At 37.3% G+C, this 27,291-nt stretch overlaps 1 protein-coding gene across 2 annotated transcripts in view; it reads right to left on the bottom strand.

The window, feature by feature from the left end:
• The window catches only part of PDE10A (phosphodiesterase 10A), a gene marked incomplete at both ends in the record, with an annotated part of 176,212 nt that overhangs the window by 9,344 nt on the left and 139,577 nt on the right, over positions 1–27,291 (bottom strand). For both annotated transcript variants that reach the window (XM_080617046.1, XM_080617047.1), the window contains 10 exons: positions 1,778–1,858; positions 6,132–6,243; positions 7,920–8,092; positions 11,154–11,309; positions 13,747–13,897; positions 17,279–17,362; positions 19,432–19,574; positions 20,982–21,168; positions 21,815–21,907; positions 24,203–24,345. In XM_080617046.1, coding sequence (XP_080473172.1) covers positions 1,778–1,858; positions 6,132–6,243; positions 7,920–8,092; positions 11,154–11,309; positions 13,747–13,897; positions 17,279–17,362; positions 19,432–19,574; positions 20,982–21,168; positions 21,815–21,907; positions 24,203–24,345 — 1,323 coding nt within the window. The remainder of the gene's footprint in view (positions 1–1,777; positions 1,859–6,131; positions 6,244–7,919; positions 8,093–11,153; positions 11,310–13,746; positions 13,898–17,278; positions 17,363–19,431; positions 19,575–20,981; positions 21,169–21,814; positions 21,908–24,202; positions 24,346–27,291) is intronic.

Raw genomic sequence — 27,291 nt, 5'->3', positions numbered from 1 at the left:
AACATTCCTTTCCAAGAGTTTCCATTTTCGACCACAGCAAACTCACACAGATGACTTTTGTAAAAGGTCTGGATTGTCTGAATAAATTATTCCATCTTGATGTGGCTAGACAGAAAGCCTAGAGTTCACTCAGCTATGAGCAAACTACTGAAGTCACTGCAGGAAAGGCAGTGTATATTTATCCTAAAGATGCATAAGCAAGAGGAATGAGGAAAATATCTTTTTTTTTTTTTTTTTCTGAAATTAACTGTTTCATAAAAATACTAATTAATTCTTTTTGTTAGAGTCCAAGTAAATGGATGACAATGTTTTATTAAATTCTTCAGTCTCTACAGAAACAAAGGAATGGCTGCTTACACAGAATTACATATGTCCTAATCTGGCATTTTCCTGTAATGTTGTTTTAAGATACAGTAGCTACAACTATACTACTGAAGTTGGCTTTTAGCACCCTATTTTCCTTAATATTTTACTGTTATACTATTAAGAATAATGAAACAGAGCACAAGCTAAAATAGAACGTGATGAAGACAGTACCTGCAAAAACAGTTACTGTGTTTTAAAGAGGAAAAAAAAATTGCTTATGTCTTAGATCTGTACTTTTACCCCATTAAAAATTCCTTTACAAATCCCAAGATTACTGTACACTATAATATTTTGTACTTTTCAAGATAATCAATCATAACTAATATAGTGTGTGGAAAAATAAACCAAATGCAGAAAAATGTTTCTTCTCTTTTTAGGCTTATAATAAACACAAATTTAGTACATAAACTGCAAATTCCTTACTATAACAAAGTTAAGAGGTTTTATGCTAAAATATGGTAGAGCGCATAAAGTAAAGTTTCAGAATACAAAAATTTCTATGGTCTTGTTATGGAATAACTTATCGAGTAATTAATCTACAGTGACTTTGTGACACTTTGCAGTTTCTATTTTAAATATTATTGCTTTGTGAGTGCTAACTACTGACAAAGCACCAGAGGCCTCTGAAATAAAAAAACCCACAACCTTATATATATATATGGATATGAATGCACAATGCACAAATTAAATTTCTTTTTCTCTGCTCAGATAATCAAAGGACAAGCTACCTTTTACATTTACCCCAGAAAGTTAAGACCCTCAAGTTTATATTTACAGAATACCATTGCTCCTGGGGAAAACATAAAAAAAGCAGTCATGCTGAGGTAAAGGTTGGACTTATGATTTTAAAGGTCTTTTCCAACCTAGCTGATCCTGTGATTTCAGCACACTTGTGCACAGGAACATCAGTACCCAAATACTTTGAAAAACAGACAACTGAGGCTCTTAGTAATACACCCTTTATTGCTTTTCCTCAAGAAACTCTCCACATTATTCTTTTGAAATACGAACCTGAATATTTTAATCAGGAACAGGTGACAAAGTTCATTTTGCATTCAGGATAAAATAGAAAAACCTCTTAGGCTAAGGGCTGAAGTAACCACTTACTAAGTTGAGAAAGTGTTATTGACACTTCTCAAAATCATAGGTGATTATGGTTTTAGCTAGAGTTAGAAATACAAAGAATGGAACAAGTGACAGCAGCGAAGAACACATTTCATTTATGTAAACATTTGAAAACAAGTTTTCCACTGCTACATAAAATTTTAACCCTGTTGGGCTTGCAGAACACAGAATTCAACAGCCCACATAACCCAACAGCAAATGCAGTATTCACTAATACATAAAATGTTTTTTCTATACATGTTTTATTAACACTATAAACGTATCATTTTACTGAGAGAGTTCATACCTGACCCTGAGGGACTTCATCCTTTTTGTCTCTGTCCATCATAGGAATAGGTTGAATACCTGTTTTCTTCATTTCATCACCCTGCAGAAAAGCAGAGAGAGAGATTAGCAAAATGAAAGTCAAGGCTACTGAGATCTCAATTGATTTCCATTGTCTATTGCATGTCACTCTAAAAATCCAGAATTTAAAATAATGTGTGGTACCAGTCTAAGACAATGCCAGAAATCTGCCTAAGGAGGGGCTTGTTTTATACATTCACCTAAATGAAAATGTAATTAGCAGATTCTGAAAACGAAGGTTTTGAGCCAATGTACACATATTTTCCTTGTTTCCAAGAGTGTCTCCATAATAAAAAGCAACTGGAAGAATAAAGTCTAAGAAATCAGTTCATTCGATTCTATTCTGTTCTATTCGTAGCTACTCTCATCTTTCAAAGCATCACTTGTTTAAAGCATTATAATACAATGACCAGTAGAACACAACTTACCCATCCAATGAAAAGCTGAGTAAAACAAAGAGATTTACAATGTGCCTGCTTTGTCAACAATCCATCCTTTCTGACCATGCTGCTTTGAAGAAGCTGCCTATCAAACAACCTTCTTTTCTTTAAGTACATTATCCCTCTCCATTTATAAGAGGAATCATGGGAAAGACACAGTATATACAAAGACCAGACACACATAATGAACAGGAGAAAGGTGTCTCCTTATGTTTCACCCATTACCAGCAGAGCAGCTACAACACATTTCTGATCCCTATGCTGGATCTGCGCACAATTACTTCTTAAAAATCTGTAAGTAGCTAGCTACTTTCTGTAACAATTTGAAGTTTTCCAAGTCTTATGCCTCAATGGCATAGTCAAAACAACACAGATGTTTAATCTTGAGGTTATCAAGGCAGCTATAGTCATAGCAATGGTTGCTTTTGGATACTGCTCATGTCTGAGATTCCAAAGTCAATGTGATCTTCAAACTGCTGACCTTACGTACTGGGGTTGCGTGGTGAGGTTTTGGTAGTGGGGTAGGGGAGGCTTAGTTAGGGAGAAAGTTTATACAGGATAACTGCACATACAGTATTTGCTTATCTGTGCCCTTTAATGTGAGATCCAGTTTACAAAGATTTAGCTATCTGAAAGCTTAGGATGTTCCCTAAATCCATGTTCCATGTTTCTGCTACAGTTAGTGAAGGCATCTCCAGAATACAACTTATTACATCTTTCTCATGAGATTTTTATCAAACCACGTTTCAAGTGCCAACATGCCCTTCCAAGGGAGGATTCTGGACCCTTTACTCGAAGAGAAGTTCACAATAGAATAAATTGATTCTGGTCTGAGAAAAGTGTCTTTCTGTTTGACTGTCTTGCAGCTACCTTGAGTGTAGGAAAAATGGAGGCTTTTGGAAGTCAATTCAACTCTTGTATACTTGCCTCAACACCACCTATAACTATGATCCTTCTCAATTAACCAACGAGATTTCTTTCACCTAGTTAGAGAGGCTAGAATCATTGAGTCTAGTCTGTCACACATTTTACTGTCAAAAGGAACAACAGGAAAGGCCTTGTTTCTCAGCTGATAAAAAGATGCTTGAAACAATTCCAAGCACAGAAACACAGTGGATTCTTATTTAGGAACTGTAGACAAATTTTGGTTTTATATGCCCTCAGTAATTTCTTTTTTTTTTTATTTGCTTGAAGTACTGCAATTGACTGGTTCAAGACTGTCTGCAGCTACCACTGTTTCAATGATAAGAACCTCAACACTAAACCATTTAGCATTGTATGATTTTAAGCTTGTTTATTAACATAGTATCAAGTGCCTGAGAAGCACTTGAAACCAGAGCTTTGAGGAAGCTGTTCAGCCTCTGACTGATTACGCCAAAGCTGAACAAAGCTCAGATTTATGTTCACCATTTCACCTTTAAAGTAAAAGGTTTCACAGAATCACAGAATGGTTTTGTCTGGAAGGGACCTCTTGAGATCATCTAACCCATTCCACACACCTATCCCAGGAGGGTCACCTAAAGCAGGTGATCCAGGGCTGTGCCCATTCAGGTTTTAAGCATCTCCAATGATGGAGACTCCACAATCCGTGCCACTGGTCAACCACCCTCACAGTAGAAAAGTATTACATTTAGATGGAACACATGCACTAGAAAAACAAGTGTTTTCTTGTGCTCAGTATCCACAATTACCTATATGACACACGGTTATAAAATATACTGGCTTTATCCCCACAGTTACGATCATGATCAGAAAGTTGAAGTTTTAAGCAGTTGCATCATACTTGCAGTACGGTTTTAAGTGGCTTAGTAAGTCTCTTAAAAAAGTACCATTTAACGACTGCCTAGTGTCTCATATCTCACCAAAAACCCTAAATCGCAGCAGTTAAATCTTATACAAGCTTGTAATCCTATATAATAAATGGGCAAATGTATTATTTTGCTTGAGTTGCAGTACTGTGGGAAAGCTTCATGCTGAGTGATATCAAGGCAGATCTTAGCTGGAAACCCTAGCTATACTGGGTTTAGATCAATGAAAAAAGATCGGTGTGGCATACCAAAAAATTGCTGCAACCTCTTCTGCAGTTATTGTTTTAGTTAATGATTACACAAAGATGAAATACAAAACCACTCTGATATTAAGATTATGAACTCAAGTAGTAACTAGAAGCAACTTTCTATCCTACTTTTAGAACTAACCATTTAATCTTGTCAAGTATACTTTTCTAGAGTTTACCTTTTTTTCCCAGTCTCTACAGTGAAACACAACCTAAACTTCCTTTCAGTTTAGGTTTCCCAGGGTTTTCTCTGTATCTGCCTCCAGCTTTCCAATTTCTGGAAGTATTTAGACCCGTGGCTGGATTTGGCAGACATTCTGAGTGGATCACAATGTATTAAATTTCTACCATGTGTGAATCAACCTCTTCTTAGAGAGGATTCAGTAAGACACTAATTGAACAATTCAATTTCTGTCAATAACTTCTAATTGACATGTGCTCCATGAAGTAGCAATATAACTTTTACTAACTCATCCTTGAATTTTTTTTGTAAACAGGTTAAAGTAAAGCAGGGTCAATTAGGCCCATAATTCCACCTTTCCAGTTGTTGATTAGGAAAAATCAGTTTGATCATTCCTTCTCCACTGAGTTCACAAAATTCACATTAAAAAGACTTTTTTATTTGTAAGCAAAAAAGTTGAGTAGGTAATCAGTGGGGCACATCAACATCATACCTCCATTTTATCACCCATAAGAACACTCACTTTCCAGTGCTGACATTTTAGAAAGTAAGTACTGAAACTAGATCTTTGAGCTTATACAGTCTGCATTTTTCAATATTTTATTGTTGTCCAAGCTGTTCAAAAATAAGTTAATGGGAACATGTGAATATTCACAAAAAGCCACCCACAAGCCATGCACACCTTGAGCTTCATAATTAACATGCAACAGGCAGGACAACAACCTCCATGCTATATGCATGCTACATCAACTCTGTGGGTCTGATGTCCATTTTTGCACATCTGTGCAAAACAGAAATAAGCCCACTGAATTCTGCAGACTTCCACAGGGCACATCACAGAAAAGGACAATATTTCAGCATACACACGTGCAATAGGGGTTCTAAAAATACAGCATATCTTCCAAAACTGTGTAGTTCAAGTCTATGCCACACCCTCACAACATATTCCTCTTCCCCAAAGTAGTCACTTCTACTTCAAAATTTAAACAATTAGAACATTTACTCCTCCGTGTAAGACACATGAGAGACTGCATCTTTCTTTACAAACATGATTACATCAGCACAGCTCAATGCTTTGTTTCAATTCTCAGTATATCTTATCTGAAGAGTAACTTTCAGTATACTAAAAAATAAGCTCTCCCTGAAACCCAGCTGTTGAGCTAGCTCACAAAGAAAATTCAAATGGCCAGAACAATTTTAAAGTTTGTCATATTTGCTTTAGCATTTCCTGGCCTCAAAACACCTTTACACATACGTTTCAAGGCAGCTGACCTGGAAGCTGGTTTCATATTTTGTATTTCTAGAATACAAAGAGATCCTTTACAAAATTGACTCAAAAAACCTGAAAGATTTTATTCTGTGTTCTGTTGCTTGGTCACTTTATGTTAGGACTTACTTTCTAAATCCATCTTTAATGGGGAGAAAAAATGCTGCCTAAAGTTACGAACCTAACTCAGCTCTTTGAATAGTTTCAGAGGAAACAACAAAACACATGCATGCACCACTGAACGCTCTTTAAAACAAGCACACTAAGATATTGATTGAAAAATACTTATGGGTGCTTTTTTCTTCTTGGATACTTCCATTTATAAATAGAGTAACCAAAAGAAACACATACCTCAGCCCAGAACTCCGCATATATATCATTGGCCGTCAGCCGGGTAACTGGCCATAACTTTGTTACAGAACACAAATCACAAGCCGTCATCATCAGACCAATCACTCTATCTCTAAAATAAAATGAGATTAAATGGTAAGTTTGGTAAAGAATTAATGATCACACTGCAAAGCTTTTGTTTGCCCTTCCTAAGTTCAATCGGCATTAAAGTATACATACTGCAAAATTTCCCTCACCTTGCTTATTTCTTCCTCACTTGCTAATGATTCATTGATAAGGCATCACACAAATTGCGTATTATGTTCCCTGCAGTATCTCTGCACTGTTTGCAACCTGAGTTCATTAACCATCATCTGCACAATCCCATTCACAGAAAAGTACACAAGAATGCCTGTCTGTTAAAACACTCACATGCCCCTCCTTAATTTTCTGAAAATACAGTACAAGCCTATAAAAAGAAAGATGGCATTTCCTACTGCTGCATTTCTTTGTTGCTTACAGAGAAAGGAACACATGGTCCAAACAAGAGGAAAAACTGCTTCTGAACCTATCTCAAGGTACTCTGTCATTGTTTTGTTGGAACGAATTCCAACCCTGACAGAACAAGAATTCTATACATAACTCCATCCTATACACCGACAAATTTGTCCACAGAATAACTGTGGACATTATCAGTAGGATTATAATCATTATCAGAATAATTGATAGATAAATGCCAAAGTGCTATTATTCCCCTAAGTTAAGAAAGAGAATTGACCAGCCACGTAATGTTGATTTAGCATTTCATTGCACATATAGGTACCAACTAGACGTCTTGGATTCTTTAGCCACCTTACCAACTGATGTCCTGTCTTTGAGCATGTTGGCTTTGCAATGAAAATGCTCTGAGGACATAAGATTAAAAAAAAATAAATATATAAACCTAAAAGAATATTCAATCACATTCTAATTAGTTGTCATGCTATTTAAATTTTACAAACCCTGAATCTAAAACTTCTGGTACATTTCATAATCAGGAGCTACTATATCTTCACCTTTTAAAGATCCTGAGTTTTACTCAATTCTGATAAGCTTCAGTTTTATACTGGGAAATAAGCATTTAAAAACTCTCCTTCCTATAGTCTTGTAATAATTTACTCAAAACTACTGGCAAAATCCTGTAGAACTCTTCTGAAAGAAGACTCAAGTACCCAAGTTCCTTTTGAAAAGAAATCAAAATCATGACTCATTATTTTGCCTAATTTTCCTCTGCATTAGATTAATGACAGGATCCACTTTCCAGAAGAAAGCAGCTCTGAAGGGTTGCACGAGCACTTTAATGAAGTCTGTTATGAGACACATCTCTTGTCCAGAGTGCACTATATTTTGCTTACGTGGACAGAGAGAACCATGTATTTATGAACAGGCACTTGTACATTTTTAAAACTTAGAGCTATGTTAACTCACAAAGGTTGAGATCTGAGCAGAATTCTTTCCAAAAAAGCATGCTGACAGAATAACAAAAATATTGACATAAAAATAAATCTAAGTATTACTGCACTGTATGTTTTTCCCCACTACCCAACTGCCTGTGCACTAACTTTCCTCTGCAGAAAATCTGACACTGAACTGTGTGGATGACAGCCAAAGGCAGTGTTCTGCAAATATAAAATAATGGAAAATACTGTCATGTACTGGGAATTTTAAACACAGTTGTGATATGTAATAAAATTGCTGTGTACACAGAATTGTTTGTTTTGCTTTTTCTTTCTAATGCCATAGCGATCTAATACTGGTTTGCTGCTTTACCTGTGTGCTTGGTTCTTAAGGTTTAACGCTCCCGTCTGATGCAGCTCTTCAAGCTGTTTTCTATTTCCAAAATACAGGGCAAGGTCTGTGGCGATGATGGCTTTCCTGATGATCTCAAGTACTTGCTCATATTCACTGGAGCTCAGATTGGAGAAGACATTGTGCCCTTCCAGCTATGAAAAAGTAAAAAAACAATAAAAAGCACAAGCTCTAATTCTGAGATGATTTCAGTCTTGTCTTCACGAGACAGGTTACAATGGTTTTACAGCCCAGTGACAATTTCTGTTATAAATTCAAATACTGACAGCCTGAAATTCCCTTTTTTATCTTTCCTTTTTAAATGCTGTTATGGAACTTATGACTAAGCCACTGATTTGGTTTTGGACTGACCTTCTGAAGCCTAAAGGTATTAATAGAGCAAAATGCTAGCATTTTCTTCTCTGATTTATAAGCACTACAGACACAGCACTCCTATTAGTTTGGGAACTTGTGATTCAATCCTGATCCAGAGTACTGCTGCACTGCCAAGCTGATAAACTGAGTGTCTGACTCACTCTGAAGTACAATTTCAATACTACATAACACATAATACAGATGAGGAAATATCCAAGTTACAGTACCAAAATAATTTTGTTTTCATCGTGTTCCAAATGAAATGTGCCTGAAATTGCTGCATTTACTGATACAATTTTCTCTATAGAAATAAAGTTAATTACAATATTTTAATGTATACGAACATTTAGGGGAAAAAGCTGCTTTGTTCAACCATGAGTTGACTGACTCATAAACTAAAGACAATGGTTTCCACTACTCTTGCAACATGCCACTGTCATCCCTTTTCCATTTCCAGTATGTATTATTGCGCATTTAACTGACAATATCCATGTACTGTGATCACTCATGAAGCTGTATCACATTTCGAAAAGTCAACACTATTCGCTGTCTCTAGGATTTGGAAAGCAATCTGTCAAAAGTATTCCTACTGTAGAGAGGAAACAGAGAAAAACAGGAAAGAATGAGCCAGCCATATTAAGGTGTGCATATTCACAAATAGAAAATATTATTAGAATATATCAAATGCAGATGTGTTTTGACATTTAACTGGCATTTGGGCTGAAGCTCATAAAAAAGTTTCCCTGACTTTGTGAAGCATTTACATAATTTGTTCAAAATAAATCCTATATGGTACAAATAGGCTTGGTTTCTCTCACCAACCGGAACATAAATGTCATTTTCCAACATCTTTACTTGGACATGTAGATTTATTGTGAATAATAAATAGAAAATACAATCCCTCTATGTCTCAATGCTCCTTTGACACACTCTGAAGCCATAGAATATGATGTTTAAGAAACAAATTCAGAACATTTTAACCCATCATCAATGCTTTGAGAGCAGGCAATTACTACTAGCTTTCATTATTTAGGGTTCTGGGAAGCTTTTCCTTCCCAACCATTCTGCCTAGCACAAGAACAGGCTATTCTTCCTAATATTTAAAGAATATTCTAGATTCCATTCTTTAGGCTTTAGAAGCTGTACTATCAAAAAGATCACTGTGACAGCTTTTGTTCATTCTCCTAGAACTGATTTTGTTAAGTACTGACAGAAGCTGACATTTCTGAGCACATCACTTAGGCTTTGAGTAGTACATACAAAGTACAGCTGCTAAGATTTTATTGTTTCCCTGCTGAGCTAAAGCTAGTGAATAGAATCTTCTGTATTTGTCAGTATGGTGTACACTAGAACAGCAGGCGGATGAGCAAAGCAGCTATAAGGTTTCAAACAGTGAAAACTACTGCAGGTTACTAACCACCATAACAGATCACTTGGGTAGTGTGTGAATCCACCTTACAGCCCTGACCACCTATACCTCTTTCCTCACTCACACTGATGGCCAAGTCTAGAGATAGTGGGGAAGCAAAAGGGTTCCCTGCTATCTTGGCAAATGGGACTTTCACTGGTTACAAGATTTCTCCAGGAAAAATGCAAAATGGTTTTTGAAAAATGACTGAAGTCTGCTTCATGAAGCCATAGTGGGACAGGGAAGTGTTAATGACTGAGGAACTTGCTCACTGTGCACAAACTCACATGAAGAATGAATACGAAAAATCTAATGCCATACCACCACTGAAGGATTCAATTACACCCTCCTACATGAAAGGAGCATACAAAGATAAAGCTTCCATTCTGTGATGAAAAATGTACATGATACCTAAAACCATAATCACAAGATGTGCTTCTGAATACAATACAGAATATGTATTTTTCCTAAAAGGTGATTAGGTACTTAAGTAAATAAATATCTTCCCCCTGAAAGACCAGAAAGAAAGAAAAGTTAACAACAAATTAGTGGCACAGTAGCATGGTAAGGCTGTGCACTGTGTATGTGCATGGCAAACTAAAACCAGTGAGCACAAGTATGTTATGAAGTGGCAGTGGTTTCATAGGTGGGAGTTCTCACTCTTCTAATGGAGCATGAAAACAATTTTCACTGATGAGAAAATGTCTGTGTCAGCAGCACACTTGGATTTCCCAAGATGTGCCTGCATTCTTTCTTGTAGCTTTCTATTCATTAAACATACAGACACATTACCTTATATTAGGAACTCTCTTTCATACAATATTACCTTACTCAGCTGAACTCCTTAATAACAAAAAAACAGATGATAACATAATGAAAAAAGTTTAGACTTTTCATGCATGCAAAATTAACATTCTCTCCTTCATGCCACACATTTAATGTGCATGGAATTTATTACAGCAGGTTTTCAAGCTTCTCATGCCAGCTTTCGCCAGTACTTGAGTTTTCATTCAGAATTTCAAGATGGTTGAAGATTCTGTTGGAAGCACTTAGTGCTGCAAATATCTGAGTAAGTGAGAACTCTGATTCTTCATTTTCAAGGTTCCTATTCCATATGATCATAGGAAAAAACCCCATTGACCCAGAAGCTAAAAGCTCCAAAGGAAGACCATAAACAAATACCTTCAAATACCTATTGATTATTTTTATAACATCAAGATTTTGGAAAAGCTATGTTTTGCACTATTATTAAACGCTTGGGTTGCTAATTGTGGAACCTGACTTGCTGTAATAAATCTTCCACTCTTCTAAATGAGCACTACAATCCAGACATTAAAACAAGCATGCTTCAAAAAATCTACTGGGTAGTGACGTGACTTCTATTTCCATCACTGGACTCTACTGCACAGAAGATATGACTTCAATAATCCTACCTGCAGGATGGACACAGTCTGTGAGAAGTGGTGCTGTTCCATTGTTGACGTGGAATACAGAGCAGCTAAGGGGTGATCAAATTTCTGAAGATAGCTGTTGCTGTAACCTCTGTGATCCAGGTCATGACACAGGCATGCAACTAAAAGACCTTTGCGCTACAAAAAAATTTGAGATAAACAAGTAAGATATATTTCCTGCCCCTAGATGTCACTCTCTTCCCAAAATACTGTAAAAGCTGCACTCCTCACACTTCATGCCTTCAAGAAGCACATGGAGAAACTTCCTTAAAATTGTGAGAAGCACAAAGTGAAGACGTGCTGAATTAAAATTCTTGGTCCAACTGTAATTCAAATCTTTCATGTATTATGAACTTTAAAAACACTGTTGCACAGCCACATGCTATCAGAGGGATTCTGCTTCAGGAAGAAATCTGAGTTTTAAACAGAACTTCTGGTTACTCACTGAATCCTTACTGACTTTATTAAAAGAAAATTAAAGTGCAGTTATTGAGGGAGAGGAAATACATAAGCTGTATGATCTTCTGGTCAAGGCAGCCACACCAAAGTCCAATGCTAGACGTGTCCCTGCAACACTCCTCGAAGAATATGAACAAGTCTCCTACGTTCAACTTTTCCTAGGAAGTCACTAGTGTGAGACACAGAACTGCTGGGCAATGGCAACTGCAAACAAAGTAAGATGGGAACTGATTTATTTTATTTAATTAAGTCCTAATATCCTGCAGAAATGGAGTCCTTGAAGTCTCTCTTTAAACACATAAAATACGTGAACACTTCCAATAGGTTTTCACACAGCAGGTGTGTTTTGAAAACACACTCATTAATGTTTGTGAAGCAGTCACTGTCAGCATGGTGTATTATGAAAATGTCTTTATAGACTTAACAGCTCTGTCTTATAGTTGGATCTGGTGACACAGATAAGGCTATAAAATGAAGCAGAAAAAGAACATCAATTAACTACCTATAAAGTGAGCAACATCCAACCTGTGTACTAAGAGGCACATGATTCTGTAGAAAACCAGCAAACAATGTAACTTAAGATTTTATCACAAATATACAACATGCAGAACTAAGGGTGTAGCAATCCTAATGGTATTTCTGGTTTGGGGACCTTGATTTTTATTTTAAATCCTTCACTTTAATTTTTAATGACATCTTTTCAATATTGCATCTCAGGTAGTGTATTTTTAAAAAGCACATAACAAAAAAAAAATGATGCAGCAGCACATGTCCATACAGATCCTCAGCAGAAGTGGAACTCTTAGGTACATAACACACCTGTATTACTTGAAATCATGCAGTACCAGCTGTAGGAAGCTGGTATCCCCTTTTCACTACAATGGGAAGGAGCAAGACATGGAACCAACAGACTTGAAAGACAGTCTCTGACAGCAAAAGAAATCAGAGTTTCAGAATCCTTTGTGCTCCATGTTAGATGTAGTGGGTACTTAAGCTTTTTTGGTCCTCTCCCACAGGTTTAATTCTCCTGTTGAATCCTTTGCAACTCTTGTTTTTTCCAGTCTTACCATTCTTATCATTGTACCAGATGGTTCTCTCTGTCTAGCTTGTCTCCACTTCCCAGGAAGTCATTCTTGTCTCAGTTCTTCAGGATTATACAATGCCTAATACCAGTGCTCTTGACCTTGTACCTATTGTCGGTGCTTGGATCTGAACTCTTCGACCACTGCCAACTGCTGGATCCACTTGCCTCTAAACCAGCCCCCTTAACAGTGTTTCATTCTTTTCTTCCCATCTTTAAGTCTATGGACGGTCATGTCATCATCCCTCACCTGAGACCAGCTCATCCTCGTTCCCTAAACTTTGCTTCAGCAGTTCCCTGATTTATTGTTGAATTAATCTCCAGTCTCAGGAAAGGAGACTGCTAGAAAGAGCTGAAGCACAGATTGGGATAAGGCATTCAAACAAGTAAAGACTGGCAGTTTAGCAAGGAACGACAACTGTTTCCATCTCTCTTAAAAGCTGCCTCTTTTGCTCTCCTTGCCTTGCTTATTCTGCATCTCCAAAAAGATGGTGCTTACTACTTAATTAGTACTGAATGTTATCAGAGCCCTGAGGCTGCAATCCTCAGATTTTTGTTGTTAAAGGAATACTGGCTTTTCAAACTTAGAATCATAGAAATGAATCAGCTTGAGGAAGTTACACAGCTTGGAAAACTACAGCCCAAATAGCTAGTATTTGGCAAAGTTGTACACAGCTGAAAACAGGTTCTCCCAGTCAGAAGTTTTAGGTAGTATCAATAACTGACACCATTCCCAGTTGCACCTACCATAATTAAAAGAAACAAAAAAGCAAGTGACAGTGCTTTATAGTGTACATTAAAATGTAATTATTCTAAGTCTTCAGTGGACAGACCTGAAAAGCGTGAAGGAAACACCAGGATTAAGAATCTGAATAACTTGTCTTCCTCACGCTTTCTACTCATACCTGTTCCTCTGCAGGGACCTTTAATACACTCTGCCTAAGCTGACAGCAAAATTCTAGCATAGAAAATGTACTTCTGTGATGGCCAATACCTCTGATGAGGTCTAGTAACTGATATAGTCATTTCACTTACCTCTAGATCAGTGAAAAGCCCCTGGTTGTTCTGAAGTATGGCGTACATGCAATGTGCAACAGTGACTGCGTGTTTCCAGTTGTGGTAGGGCACACGGCGATAATTCTTCTTTACAGACATAGTAAATCGGCACAGTTTTTCAAGTTCAAAGCTAGAAAGAAATTAATTTGTTCAGAGACAAGAAATAACAATGGGAAATATAACCAAGAGAGGAGAATAGATACTCTTTCATTTACTCTTCTTGCTAGGACTGACTCTCATTGTGGATGACTCATTGATTACAAGAGTCATTCAAGTTTTGGCAAGGACAGAGGAGTGTGTGTACCAGACAATGCTCTTAGTTTAACATGTAAAGTTGTGGAACATAAGTCAAGCTACCCAGCTCAGGCAACGCAACTGTATAACCCTTCCTGCTCCCAGAAACTTGAAGTGTGGTTTCTTTAAGTAGTTATCTATTCAACCTGCCAAATAGTGAAACCCTATCTAATGGACAATTTTAAAATTGCATTTGTGATCAAAACAGAAAATTTGAGGGTTTAGGCAAGTAATATAGAAGAAATATTCCTGTTTAAGTTAAAATTACAATCAAATGACAAATGCATAACTTGTTTTGAATGAAGGATGTTGAGATGCTGCATAGTGACATAACGAAAAAAAAATTTACTTTTCCCAGGACTAAGATTTTATTTTTTTGGTCTGGCCAAATGAACAGAAATTCACATTTCACTGTTTCTTCATTTTCACCAAACAGTATTTCATTAAGTAATCGCCAGTCAAACCATAAAAATGCCCCAAATCTACAGCATTTATGAGACTATTTCTGAAAGATTTTTCATATATATTTTAGCTATTAATATAGAAAAGCAAAATTAATCCATGATCAAGAGACCTTCTCACTAAGGAATAATAAAAACCAGTGATAAAGTAATTGCTATGTTTGGCTTATGTGCTCATCAAAAACACCTCTGAGACAGTTCACAGTCCGTAGTACCAGAGTTCTGTGCAATCTCTAATAGACTTTATCTACTTATGTTCCTTTGAAATGAAAGCTGAATACTTTTTGTTTACAGATGTGTCCTGGTTTAGCAGTAGCAGTCATTTTTATTACTGGTGCCGTGCTGTGTTTTTGACTTTCGGCCTGGGAACAGAGCTGATAACAGCGATGTTTAGACTGACCAAGGACTTTGTGAGTCTCATGCTCTGCCAGGGAGGAGGAGAAGCCGTGAGGAAGCAGGGACAGGACACCTGACCCAAACTTGCCAAAGAGGTATTCCATACCACAGCACGTCATGCCCAGGAGGTAGAACTGAGAGTTCCTGGAAGGGCTGGATCACTGCGGGGTGGGGGCAAGGTACCGGTTGGTGAGCGGTTGTATTCTCTTCCTTGTTATTTCCTTTATCATTATTACTATTAGTGGTAGCAGTAGTGATTTGTGTTATACCTTAGTTATTAAACTGTTCTTATCTCAACCCGTGGGAGCTGCATTCTTTTGATTCTCCTCCCTGTCCCTCCAGAAGCGGAGGGAAGAAAGGTGGGGGGGGAAGTAGAAACTGCGTGGTTCTGATTTACAGCCTGGGCTTAAACCACGACAAGATGGTAAATTCGGGCACAGATTAAGTATCAGGTAAAATTCTCTAAAGTGCCCAATCTGAGGAGCCCAGGGTGAAAAGGAGTTACTACACTTCAGCCCAGAACTGAACTGAAGAAGCCAGTCTTAAGTCACTGACTTATTCTCTCATAAACACATTAGCTTTTCTTTATTCTCATTTTTATCCCGTTACTGTGGTTTGACTTTTTAATTATTTTTTTTTTAAGCTCTACGTTTTGATAATTTCTTTGATAACTCAGGGAAGTGACATTAATGTTCCAGTTTTGTAGTACATGTGGGCTGAGAAAACAAAGCTGAATGTCAGTGACCTATATATAAAAATGTAAACACATCTGCTATATGGAGCCAGTTAGACAGAAAAAACATATTTCTATGGCTATGTGCTGAGGAAGGTAATCATTCTTCTTACCCTTAGTTTGACACTACTGAAAATGGAGGCACAGCCTTTCAAAAAAGATTAGGCTTTCTTTTTTCATTCTAGAGAGTTAAAACAGCCAGTTCTAGAACAACTGTTAGTACTACTGTTTAAAATAGTACACCATAATTCAGAATATCACAACAGTCACTTCCATCTATATCCAATAATGCTCTATGGTTACTATGAGGTATCAACGATACATCAACGTACTATTACTTCCTCCACTGCTGTATTTTCCATGCTTGATTAAAGTAGTAAAAGATTTTTTCTTCATGAAAGCAAAGAAAATGTAGTGATTATCTTAGATTTTTCTCCAAAATCCTCCACGGACAGTACAGTTATACATTGCATAGATGCTTAAAGGCACAACCTTGCTCCTCAATACTTAAAAAGCAAATTTTAGTCTTAAAATAGCTGTATTTGTTTCAGGGGATTGAGAAGTTTTCTTCTTTCAGAAATTAAATGTAAGTTCAGTCCCATCAGCCTCCTTTTCAAATATTTTCCTCACTTTTGTTTCTTTAACTTTACATGTGAAAACTGAAGGTCACTTGAAAAATGTCAAGCAAATATTTCCACCAAAGTTACACCTTGAAAGAAAGACACTGGGAGACAGGGAAAAGAACAGAACTCAGCTGGAAATCTGAACCCTCATCCTGCATCCACAACCATTCAGTTAGGAACAGAAACAAGCTAACTACACTGAACGGTAGAGAAGTGTATTTATAAGTATTCTGCAGTATTGACGAAGACATCAGAAAGACCCTCAGGTTTGACTGTAATGAAAGCATGGACATTCATCCAGTTACTAAGATCCACAGTCACCAGCAACTGCTTCCTAAATGCTGCTTCTTTTTGCAGTAAGGTATTTGCCCTTTCAATGGCCTATCTGTAGATTTTTTCCATTATTCGGAGCAGCTCCTTTCTTTCAGCAATGGGACATACTTAGCCAATAGACTACTGAGCTTAGTAATGACAATGGACACTGAAAGGACAATGAAAAATCATTCATTTCCATAATTAGTGCCTAATGATTCCAATAACTGATTCATCTAGTAAGAGAAGGTCTAACCGTGGACTATCTCAACCATTAATATATTAATTTCAGCAACTATGAATTTGAAAAATCAGTATTCGTGGACCTCTCTTTTTTGGCAAGAGTGACTTTAGTATCTTCACCATCTTCTGTCTGAGCAACAATATAATCTCAGAACCAACCAATACCTCTATACATTGTAAGGACCAATCTTTGGATGATACCATGAGTTCTTTTACCTGGTGTCCTGGCTTAAACCACGACACCTGGCTGTTCCCAGATTTCATTAATGGAAGACCCAGAAGCTGGGATAAGAAATGCAGCCTGTGTATTACTGCCCTGTACAGACCAGCCATTGTAAATAAACTCCAAAGAAAATAAGACCTTGAATTAGAAAATAATGATCTCAAAATTTCCTAGCAAACAAACACATAAATATCAGAATTAAAGCAATAAAACATGTACTTCATACCAGGCTGTCCCACAGGACTGGTGAACCATGTAGACAAAAATGGCAGGCCAGACGTCCTCATATGGGCTGATATCAAAGTGGTATCTAGGAAGAAAGTAAGGACAAACACTTTTTCATTAATATTAAAACCAAGTGAAAATGATTAGGTAATGTATATCCAACAGCATTCACTTGTTTCTGAACATATACGGAAAACTGACTTTACAGGATGTATTTTCCAGCAATAAGAAGCTATTTTCCAGTACGTTAATATATTTCCACTAAGGTCAATGGAATTATCCTCATAGAATCATTGAATCATTTAGATTGGAAAAGACCCTTAAAATTACTAAGTCCAACTGTTAGCCTATAGTTAGCCTTTGGCTTTAATGAATAGAAACACGGGTCTTTATTTAAGAATCCATCATTGCTTAAGTAATGTACAAAGATCTTTATTTCACAATTATGAGAGCTTTACAGGCATTCCTGAAAGATTCCAGACTTTCCTCCCAGGAGTCATAAAGATGTGGTCTCCAATAATATATTTAGTAGGGTTTTTTTTTAAATAATTTCTATCACAAATTTGGCAAGTGTCGCTCTAATTTTGGTAGAGGGAAAAAAATCAGCTTTCAGTAGCTAATAGAAATTAAGCCCAAACCTCAAAAATCAAACATTTAATACTGTATTTGATACGTTTCATTAGCTGAGGACCTCTTCCCTCTCCCGGTATCAACATTTAGGCCTAATATTAGGAACCAACTCAGCAGAACTGTTTGTCCTTCGATTATTAATTAACCCCTTTCCCTGCACCTGCTGTGCTGAAAGTCCTCTATTTACTTTCCATTGAACCCAGCTAAACGCTTGCACGTACATGGCATACTGAACAGTACAGCAGGTGCAAGAAGAGCTGAAGGTAGGTGAATTGCTTGTAAAATGGTTAAATGTGTTCAGATTGCTTGAACTAAAGGATGCTAATATAATTTAGAATGAAACCTGTCATCTTTGCAAGTAAAAGTCATTTTTTTGGCTGAGGAGGTGGGTTACATAATATCATCTAACAAAGCACAAGAAATTGTATTGCATAGAATAAGCTTCTATTAGGGTATAATTGTGCAAGCTGCTAATACTCTGGTGCTCTAGCAAATCACTTCAGCATGTAATGAACTTTAACTGCAAGCGGTCCCTGTTAGCATGCGCTTTCATCCTTTGCTCACTCACAGCTACAGTGCTCAGTGCCTCACAGGAGTGACCCAGCTCTGGAGATTAGGTTTACATAGGCAGCTTAGATTTTGTGACTCAAGCTCTGGTTTTAGGTACCTGGTTACTACATATTGTCCTAGGCCAGAAACACTGACTAAATACTAAGATGACTCCCTGCATTAGGGTTGAGCGAGTACTGACAAAATACAGATAGAGGTACATCTTCAGCACACAGCAGATCTTTAAGAACTGGAAGTAACTGAATTATTTCAGAGAAAGCCTCAGAAGCTGGATGGGAAGTCCTCCTCCAAATTTAGGCCACAACTCTAAACTCTAGCACCTGAACTATTTTCAGAAGTTTGGAGATCTGTATACATTTTCCGATCCTTCAAGAAACACAAGCGGATGCACAATAGACACATACACCAAAAAACCAACCAAGCAAATAAAAAAAACCAACCCAAAGACACCCACCCCCAAAAACAAAGTAAACCCCAAAACACACAACCCAGAAAATCCCAGGAAGGAGCTGATTTTTTTATTCTAAAATACATACAAGAGGATGAGATCATGCATTTGTTCTTAACTACTGATGTTCCAGCTCAGCCTTCTCTCTGGCTCTCAGCTGTTTAGGACTACCAGAAAGAAAGCTCAACTCTACAATCCTTCTATATAATCTAATGCTTAAAGCAACTACTGTAACTACCTATGCCTGAGAAAAATCTAGCATTCTGAGTACGTATTATTCTACATCTTTGACAGATAAATTTTCTTCATGGGTAATTAAGTATAAGAAACCTACAGAAAAACTCCTAATATTTTTTAATGGTTCAATATGTTCAATAATAAGTTCTTCCTATAAAAACCCTCCAGTAAGGAGGGGTTTTATACACACTAAGGGCAAGAAAGAAAAAATCACCTCTTTTACGGACTGATAAAAGACTCAACTGTCGCTATATGAGAAGGATACTTACAGTTCAATTTCTTTACAAATATGTGGAGGCAGTGTACATTGCATGAGGTTTTGCCACTCTTCTGCTGTACAAACACTGTGGTAGGATAGCTTCTCCATTGTTACACGATAAATACACTCTGAATGGCGAATTCTGTGGTACATCTGAAAAGGGAAGTTGTTCATTAATGTCAAATTTTAATAAAGGAAAAACATTTCTTTCCTGTATTAAAGTACTGTATTAAAGTACTTATTCTTATATCTGCAGAAATGTTAGTGCTTCTAGCTCTTCAATTTTACACTTCAGAAAAGTAACATTATATGAAACTAAGTACTACTGGAAAACTGGGCCTTCTAATAAAAATTCTTCACCTACTCACTCAGGTAAAGTCTAGGGCTCAGAGCTCTCCGAAGAAAAAGAATCTAAGTGCAGGAGTTGGAAAGGGAGCTCAGACCCCTGCAATATACTAACAGAAAGAAAACTGGTCACATGCCACTGCATGAATTCAGCTATTTATTGGTATAAATAACTGCTACCTATGCACAGTAAAAAGTTCATGACATGTTTATCATACTTACATTACTGTGCAATAACTGCAAAAAAATAAGTACACTTATGATCAAGAGGTTCAGACAGCTGCTGAAGGCAAGGCATAGTTTGTAAATGAGTGAGAATACAACAATTTTACTAGTAAATACAATCCTCTGGAGCACTATGCTCTGAATGGTAATATTCACCATTCAAAAAGAGCAAACTCACACGCAAATGAGTGATTGTATAGTCCCAAGAGTCATTTATATGCAGGCTTTTCTACCCACCTTGAATCATCTGGAACAAGTTTAAATAATTGTTAGTAAAATTTGCTGCCCCAGTATAATGACAGCACAATGTTGGTAAAATGGTTTAATGTAAATCACCAGACTTAACTGATATTGAATTGTATCTTACCACCCACGAATATGAAACATTTCTTCTGCATAGCATTTTTATTGCATTTATTGCATTTTTATACTTATATTAATGATCATTAAATTACTTATGCTACCTACAGGAATAGTAATATTTGTGACAATAAAGGGTTTGAAAACAGAAGTAGCTATCCACACTTATCTAGAAGCATGGATAATTATGAATATGTAGCACAGCGTATTAAATTGATATCTTTGAATAGTAAGCACATGGAACCGAGAGAATGGGTAACATCTCCATCCCCCAGTTAAATTTGTAAAACATATTATCTGAATTTATTAAAGGAAATAAGAATCATACTTTCTAATAGAAAAGAGATGACAGACGGGTATAATTCACATTTCATAGCTTGCCCTCTCAGTTTAGCCACATGAAATTGATGTATACAGAGTACAATTATTCCAGAAAGTATCAAACAAATCTCTATCATCCTTTAAAATTACAATTATTCATCAAAGAATTCAATGATTTTTGTTTCCCCTTTAATTCAACAAAACAGACTTTTAAGTCATTTTAATAATCTGGAACATCAAAATCCTTAAATAGGGTTCTGAGTCTTCCTATTATAACCAACAGCTTAAAAAACTGTAAATAAAACTTACATTAGCACAGTGTAAGGCTAAAGCACAAAAGACTGCAAACATTTTAAAGTTGTTCTCATCAGTTTTAGAGAAGGCACTTCCACTTATTTTGTTCACCATCTGCACAACACCTATTACACTTCCTCGGCTTACAATAGGCATGCACAGGATATTTCTGGTTGTGTAGCCTGTGTAGAGGTCTACTTCTCTGGAGAGACAGAAAGGGAAAGAAAAAAAAATAAAAGAGTTCATATTATTAATTAACATCTGTTCCTTGATTTTCACAAGTGTTGATGTACAACATACTAAATAGTTTTTAAAGTAGTTGCAATTAGTACCTGCAACAAGCTCACCTCCAAAGTTCTCAAATATTTCCATCTAATGTGCCGTATTTAGAAAGAACTTTTTAATCCATTAAATTCCATTTTCAAGATAAAAGAATTAATGCTTCCTCAAATGTACAGTCAGCTTACTCATAAAATTAAAGAATATATTCACGTACTTAGGCATGCTATTTGTTAGTGAACTTTTTTTTCTCTTTCCCCTGAAACTAATCAGGTTGCAGGGGGGCTAAGGAAGAAAATCAGCAACAATCTACCTAACTGGGCAAAAATCTGTAATAGCAAAAATAACTAGATTTTATTCCATTAGATTTAGATTTGACTAAAATAATTCTTTTTATTTGTATCTTTAAAATATCTTTGATGGTTAAAGCGTTTCAATAGATATTTATAGGTTGTCTGTTCTTCAGAAGATCACAGCTCCATGAATGCATCCTAATAAGAAATTTCAAGTAGTAAATTTAAGTAAACAGTGGGGTGAGCTGTCTTCCCCTCCCATGAATAATGTCCTACCTGTTAAAGCGTGGATCTGCATAGGCATCAGGGATGTTAAGGACTTCTCCAGTTCTTGCCACTTGACCAGCTATTCCTTTTTCTATAGAAAATCTGCAGAAAATGAAAATGTGCGTTAGCCACAATATGAGCTACCTGGAAAAATGTCTGTCTTGGGCACGGTAATGGATATTTGTCCCCAGTCAGCGTCATTTTGATGCTTTCAGGAGAAAAACCTTACAAGACAACAGCTAGTAGTAAATAATAAAATAAAAAAGCACATATTAACAGATACTTTCTGAAAACATTTTATATAGCTACATAGTTTAATACAAAAGATGCCATAATATGACCATTTTAGTGACAAAAATTCCAAGTCTTCAACCACCCTGAGTGTTATGCCTAACAAACATGACAGTTGTACAGAACCTGAGATTTGTGTTTACCTTTGCAAGCTACTAATTTCATCATTGCTTTTACATATTCGTTGTTTCTTTAGACATATCATAGGCAATATGAGCTTGTTTCCTCAGGGGGTGGGCAGGTTGATTTGATAAAATAAACTTTGGGAAAAGACCAGCAGAGACTTCAAAGCTAAATATTACATGTGTTTCCCACATACACTTCAGAACAACCAACTTGTTTCACCTCATGACATGCAAACAATGCCATGGTACTAACTGCATCCCTTAATTGCTCCAAGAAAGTTAAACACAACAAACATTCTGGAATTGAATCAGAAAAGTCTACAAGTCTGTCTTGTGAGGAAATAATTTTCAAGTCTTTGACATAAAACAGTTATGACATACAAACACAAAAGAATTTGTGGAGAAAAATAAGTACAAAGAATCACACATGTAACACTTTTAAATCTAAAGGTACCCAGGCAGTATGCTGCCCCCACTGAAGCTACCAACAAAGCAGAGAGGATTTCACCTGCACATCTGATTTTAAGTTTGTTTCTTCTGCTGGCTTCTACACGGCACCAGCTTAAGGCTGATGACTGACTGCTTCAGAGTCACAGTATCACAGTATGTTAGAGATTGGAAGGGATCTCAAAAGATCATCTAGTCCAATCCCCCTGCCAGAGCAGGAACACCTAAGATAAGGTTACACAGGAATGTGTCCAGGCGGGTTTTGAATGTCTCCAGAGAAGGAGACTCCACAACCTCCCTGGGCAGCCTGTTCCAGTGTTCCGTCACTTTCTTACAGATACCTAAAAGTTGTACTTCTTTTCTGTATACAGCACCAGTGAAATGGCTCACACCCTTGCACTCAGAGTTAACATTTCAATAATGTTCACACAGAAAAGACAGAGATATAAGCAAAATAAAACAATTATCAAGGAGGAGTATGAAGTGCATGTTAAAGCAGGTCACCTTCTTTAATTCACACCACCTCCTAACTTGTCAGTATGTAAATTGCAGCAATTTTGACTCCTTTCCATTCTCACTCACACAATGTAGTAAGTGGGAGTAAGTTTGTCTAAAGGAGTCTAAGTGAAGACATGAATCACATCTCATATAGGCCTAGAACTTTAAACGTATAAGAAGAAAATAACAAAAAATCTGAGAAAATCTGCTGAGTATTTTAACAAAATTTTAGTGCAGGATATTTAGTCATAAATTTCTTTCTTTTTAAGAAGGTGCATGTCTCAACCTGTATCTATTAAGGATTCATCATTTTTGAAAGTGAAAATATGTTATATTTACTTTGTTTTGCCTCTTTCATTAAAAAAGTGCATGTGTGTGAAAATGGTGTAACTTGCAACATGAAGCAGAAATACACATCAGTTTTAGGCAGAGAATCCTGTGTGCTCATTTCAAGCCCATTTACATTTTCAAATCCACCACTTCAAGCATACATCAGAATCACAATTAATTAAATGTTTGAAAATGAATTCACATGAGAAGAAGTAAACTAAACTACTGGACTTGAAATCTTCAAAACTAATGACCTGTCCACGCTAAAGTCTACATATGCCTAATCCATCCATAAGAAGTATAAATTGTGATTTCCTTGCTTTGGATGCGCTTGAATTGCACAAATTCAATTCCTCTTGGGAAAAAAAGTCCCATACTGGCAGACTATGGATTAGGTGCACCTTTACCTGCACCTTTACCTACCTCAGAACACCTCTGTTTTTTTCCCAACATGATTTCCAAAAGGACCGCCTCCGGAAGACGGCATTTCCAGGAGTGACGTTATAGCTTCAGAGACGTTGTTTCGATGGCACTGCAATGTCATTCCCAGAAGTACTACCTTCTGGAGGCGGGTCCTGGTGGGAATGATATCACAGTATGACAAGTATTGTCAGGGTACCTGCAGATAGGCACAGAGATTGGGTAATAAAATGCCCACACATCTGTAGTTACAATGAAACTGCATTCTTCTGCTAGCTACTCTTACCTTATTTCTTTGGTCTTCTTGAAGACAGGTTTCCCATCATTTTCTTCTCCAATATCAAAAAGGTCTGAATACAGTTCCTTATTTTTGTGGTCAACCTGGAAGAGTGCACACCTGTCGGCATTCACCAGGTTTTTTGCATATATCTATAGATAAAAAAGAAAACTAGAGTTAATGGTCATGAGTTAGATTATCTTCAGTCATTTATCTGATAAAAATGTAATTCTCCAGTAGTTACAAGCTTTGAGAAATTATCCAGTATGAAAATCTGAAGGAGCATCCACCTTCAGAGCAATCTTTTGGGACACACTTCCAAATGAAAGTGTCTCTTCTATTCAGTATTTTTTTTTTGCAAATTAGAGAGTTCTTCTCTAAGAATTAGGGGAATACCTTTAAAGGCTCAAATGTTTGCTAAAAGAAAAAAAAGAAAAAGCATCCGGACATCCCAACTAGAAGGAAGTGCAGCCGGAGGGCCAGGAGACCTCCTTGGATGGATAAGGAGCCGCTGAGGAAACTTCGAAGGAAAAAACAGGCTTATAAAAGGTGGAAGCAAGGACAAGTGGGCTGGGAAGAATACTGGAATGTTGTCCGGGAAGCTAGGGACCAGGTTAGGAAAGCTAAGGCCCAGTTAGAATTCAACCTGGCTAGGGATGTTAAAGATAACAGGAAGGGATTCTAAAGGTACGTAGCGAATAAAAGACAGACTAGGGACAACGTAGGCCCCCTCCAGAAGATATCGGGAGAACTGGCTACCGTGGATTTGGAGAAGGCTGAGGTTCTTAATGACTTCTTTGCCTCGGTCTTCACTGGCAAAGGCTTTGACGGCACCACCCAAGTCTTGGAAGGCGGACACAGGGACTGTAAGAATGAAGACTTTAGGCCCACTGTAGGAGAGGATCTGGTTCGAGACCATCTTAAGAAGCTGAATGTGCACAAGTCCATGGGACCTGATGAAATCCATCCGCGGGTCCTGAAGGAGCTGGCAAATGAAGTTGCTAAGCCACTGGCCATCATATTTGAAAAATCATGGCAGTCCCGTGAAGTTCCCGACGACTGGAAAAAGGGAAATATAACCCCCATTTTCAAGAAGGGGAAAATGGATGACCCGGGGAATTACAGACCAGTCAGTCTCACCTCTGTGCCTGGCAAACTCTTGGAGCAGATTCTCCTGGAAGGCTGCATCAAGAGGAGCATGACCAGCAGGTCAAAGGAGGTGATCCTGCCCCTCTACTCTGCTCTCGTGAGACCTCACTTGAAGTATTGTGTGCAGTTCTGGTGTCCTCAACATAAGGAGCTGTTGGAACAAGTCCAGAGGAGGGCCACGAGGATGATCAGGGGACTGGAGCACCTCCCGTATTAAGATAGGCTGAGAAAGTTGGGGCTGTTGAGCTTGGAGAAGAGAAGGCTGCGTGAAAACCCCATAGCAGCCTTCCAGAAGGGGGTCTACAAGGATGCTGGGGATGGACTATTCATCAGGGACTGTATTGACAGGACAAGGGGTAATGGGTTAAACCGTAAACAAGGGAAGTTTAGATTGGATATAAGGAAGAAATTCTTTACTCTAAGGGTGGCGAGGCACTGGAATGGGTTGCCCAGGGAGGTTGTGAATGCTCCGTTCCTTGGCAGTGTTCAAGGCCAGGTTGGATGAGGCCGTGGGTGACATGGTTTAGTGTGAGGTGTCCCTGCCCATGGCAGAGGGGTTGGAACTAGATGATCTTAAGGTCCTTTCCAACCCTAACTATTTCATGATTCTATGATTATTTATCTTTATTAGATTTAAATAGATAGGATATAGCAAGATCTAAGAATATTTTTGGCTTTTTGGTATTGAATACACGGCAAAGACAGACATAAGGTAGTGGCTAGAGTTTGTTTCTAAAAAATCTAAATTTGCCTGTAATACGTAACAACAAACAAATAGGAAAGATTAGAACTGCCTTTGTGTGTTGCCCTATTCTATGCAGCAGAATAGGAAATGGCTGTGTCCTCTTAATGCCAGTGCCAGTTCTTTCACAAAAGCTGAAACTTGAACTACATGAAATAACCAAAGCCCATTCCACCCGAAGTCAAGGAAGTGCCACAATACAGCAACAGACTTGCATGGTATCTATCACACTTTGAAACAACTAGCTTCATCTTAGCAAAGCCAACTGGCAGCCACTACTGATTATCAGAACAGAATCTCATCTCAAGAACACAGTAGCTCTTCACTGAAATGTTTCAACATACGATGGACTGAGAACAAGGGGAAAGAGTGAATCGAAGCTGAACAAGGATCATTGTCTGAACTTATACCAGTCAGGTTCAAGAACCTGCTCTATCCAATTCAGATGTCTCCTATATATCTTATCCGCTCAGAAAGTATAGTAACTGCATGGTAGAGCATGATCTGAAGTGGACCTGTGTTGAGAGATTTTAATGAAAACTAAAAAGAATGCTAAAATCCCTGTACTACTTATTACAGGAACAAACAAAGCTTTCATTGCAATCACTAAAGGGTGAAGTAGTGAGATAAAATTGGATTCTACTCTTTTCTCACTGTGAGACATAGAATAAGCCACATAATGATAAAATCACACTCCCATAAAATGGCAATAATGTGCAAACATCTAATTCAATTAATTGGCCCAAGAAAGAGCCAACTGCTACAGCTTACAAAGGAAGCAGAGTATAAAATACCTATACAGGCTAAAATGCAGAATCACGGAAAAGAAGATGAAGAGTAAGCATATTTTATTGCCAACTGTGTTTTCCACCAGACCCCTATTAATAGTGAAAGAACAGGGAAGAATATCAATATTTGTTCCCAATGTCATATGTTATATTATACCAGTTCTTTTAAATGTTAAGCTATTTTTAAGCAGTTCATTTAAATTGGAAAAGTCAATGTTCAGAAATGTGTCCTGTGTGCAGAATTCTTGACTGTGTACTAACCAGAATAAGAAACACTGCAGAATATTTTCCATTACTAATTCAAGTTTCTAAATAAAACCACTTCAATACTGTTTGCATTCGAAGTTTGTTGTTTTTGAACAGTCTGGCTAAGAATATCACTTTGAAGATTGGAGCAAGTATTGGAGTACTGTTGGAGA

The sequence above is a fragment of the Psittacula echo genome, assembly GCF_963264785.1.
Source record: "Psittacula echo genome assembly, chromosome: 4".
NCBI lineage: Eukaryota > Metazoa > Chordata > Aves > Psittaciformes > Psittacidae > Psittacula > Psittacula echo.
This window is presented reverse-complemented; position numbering and strand designations above follow the sequence as displayed.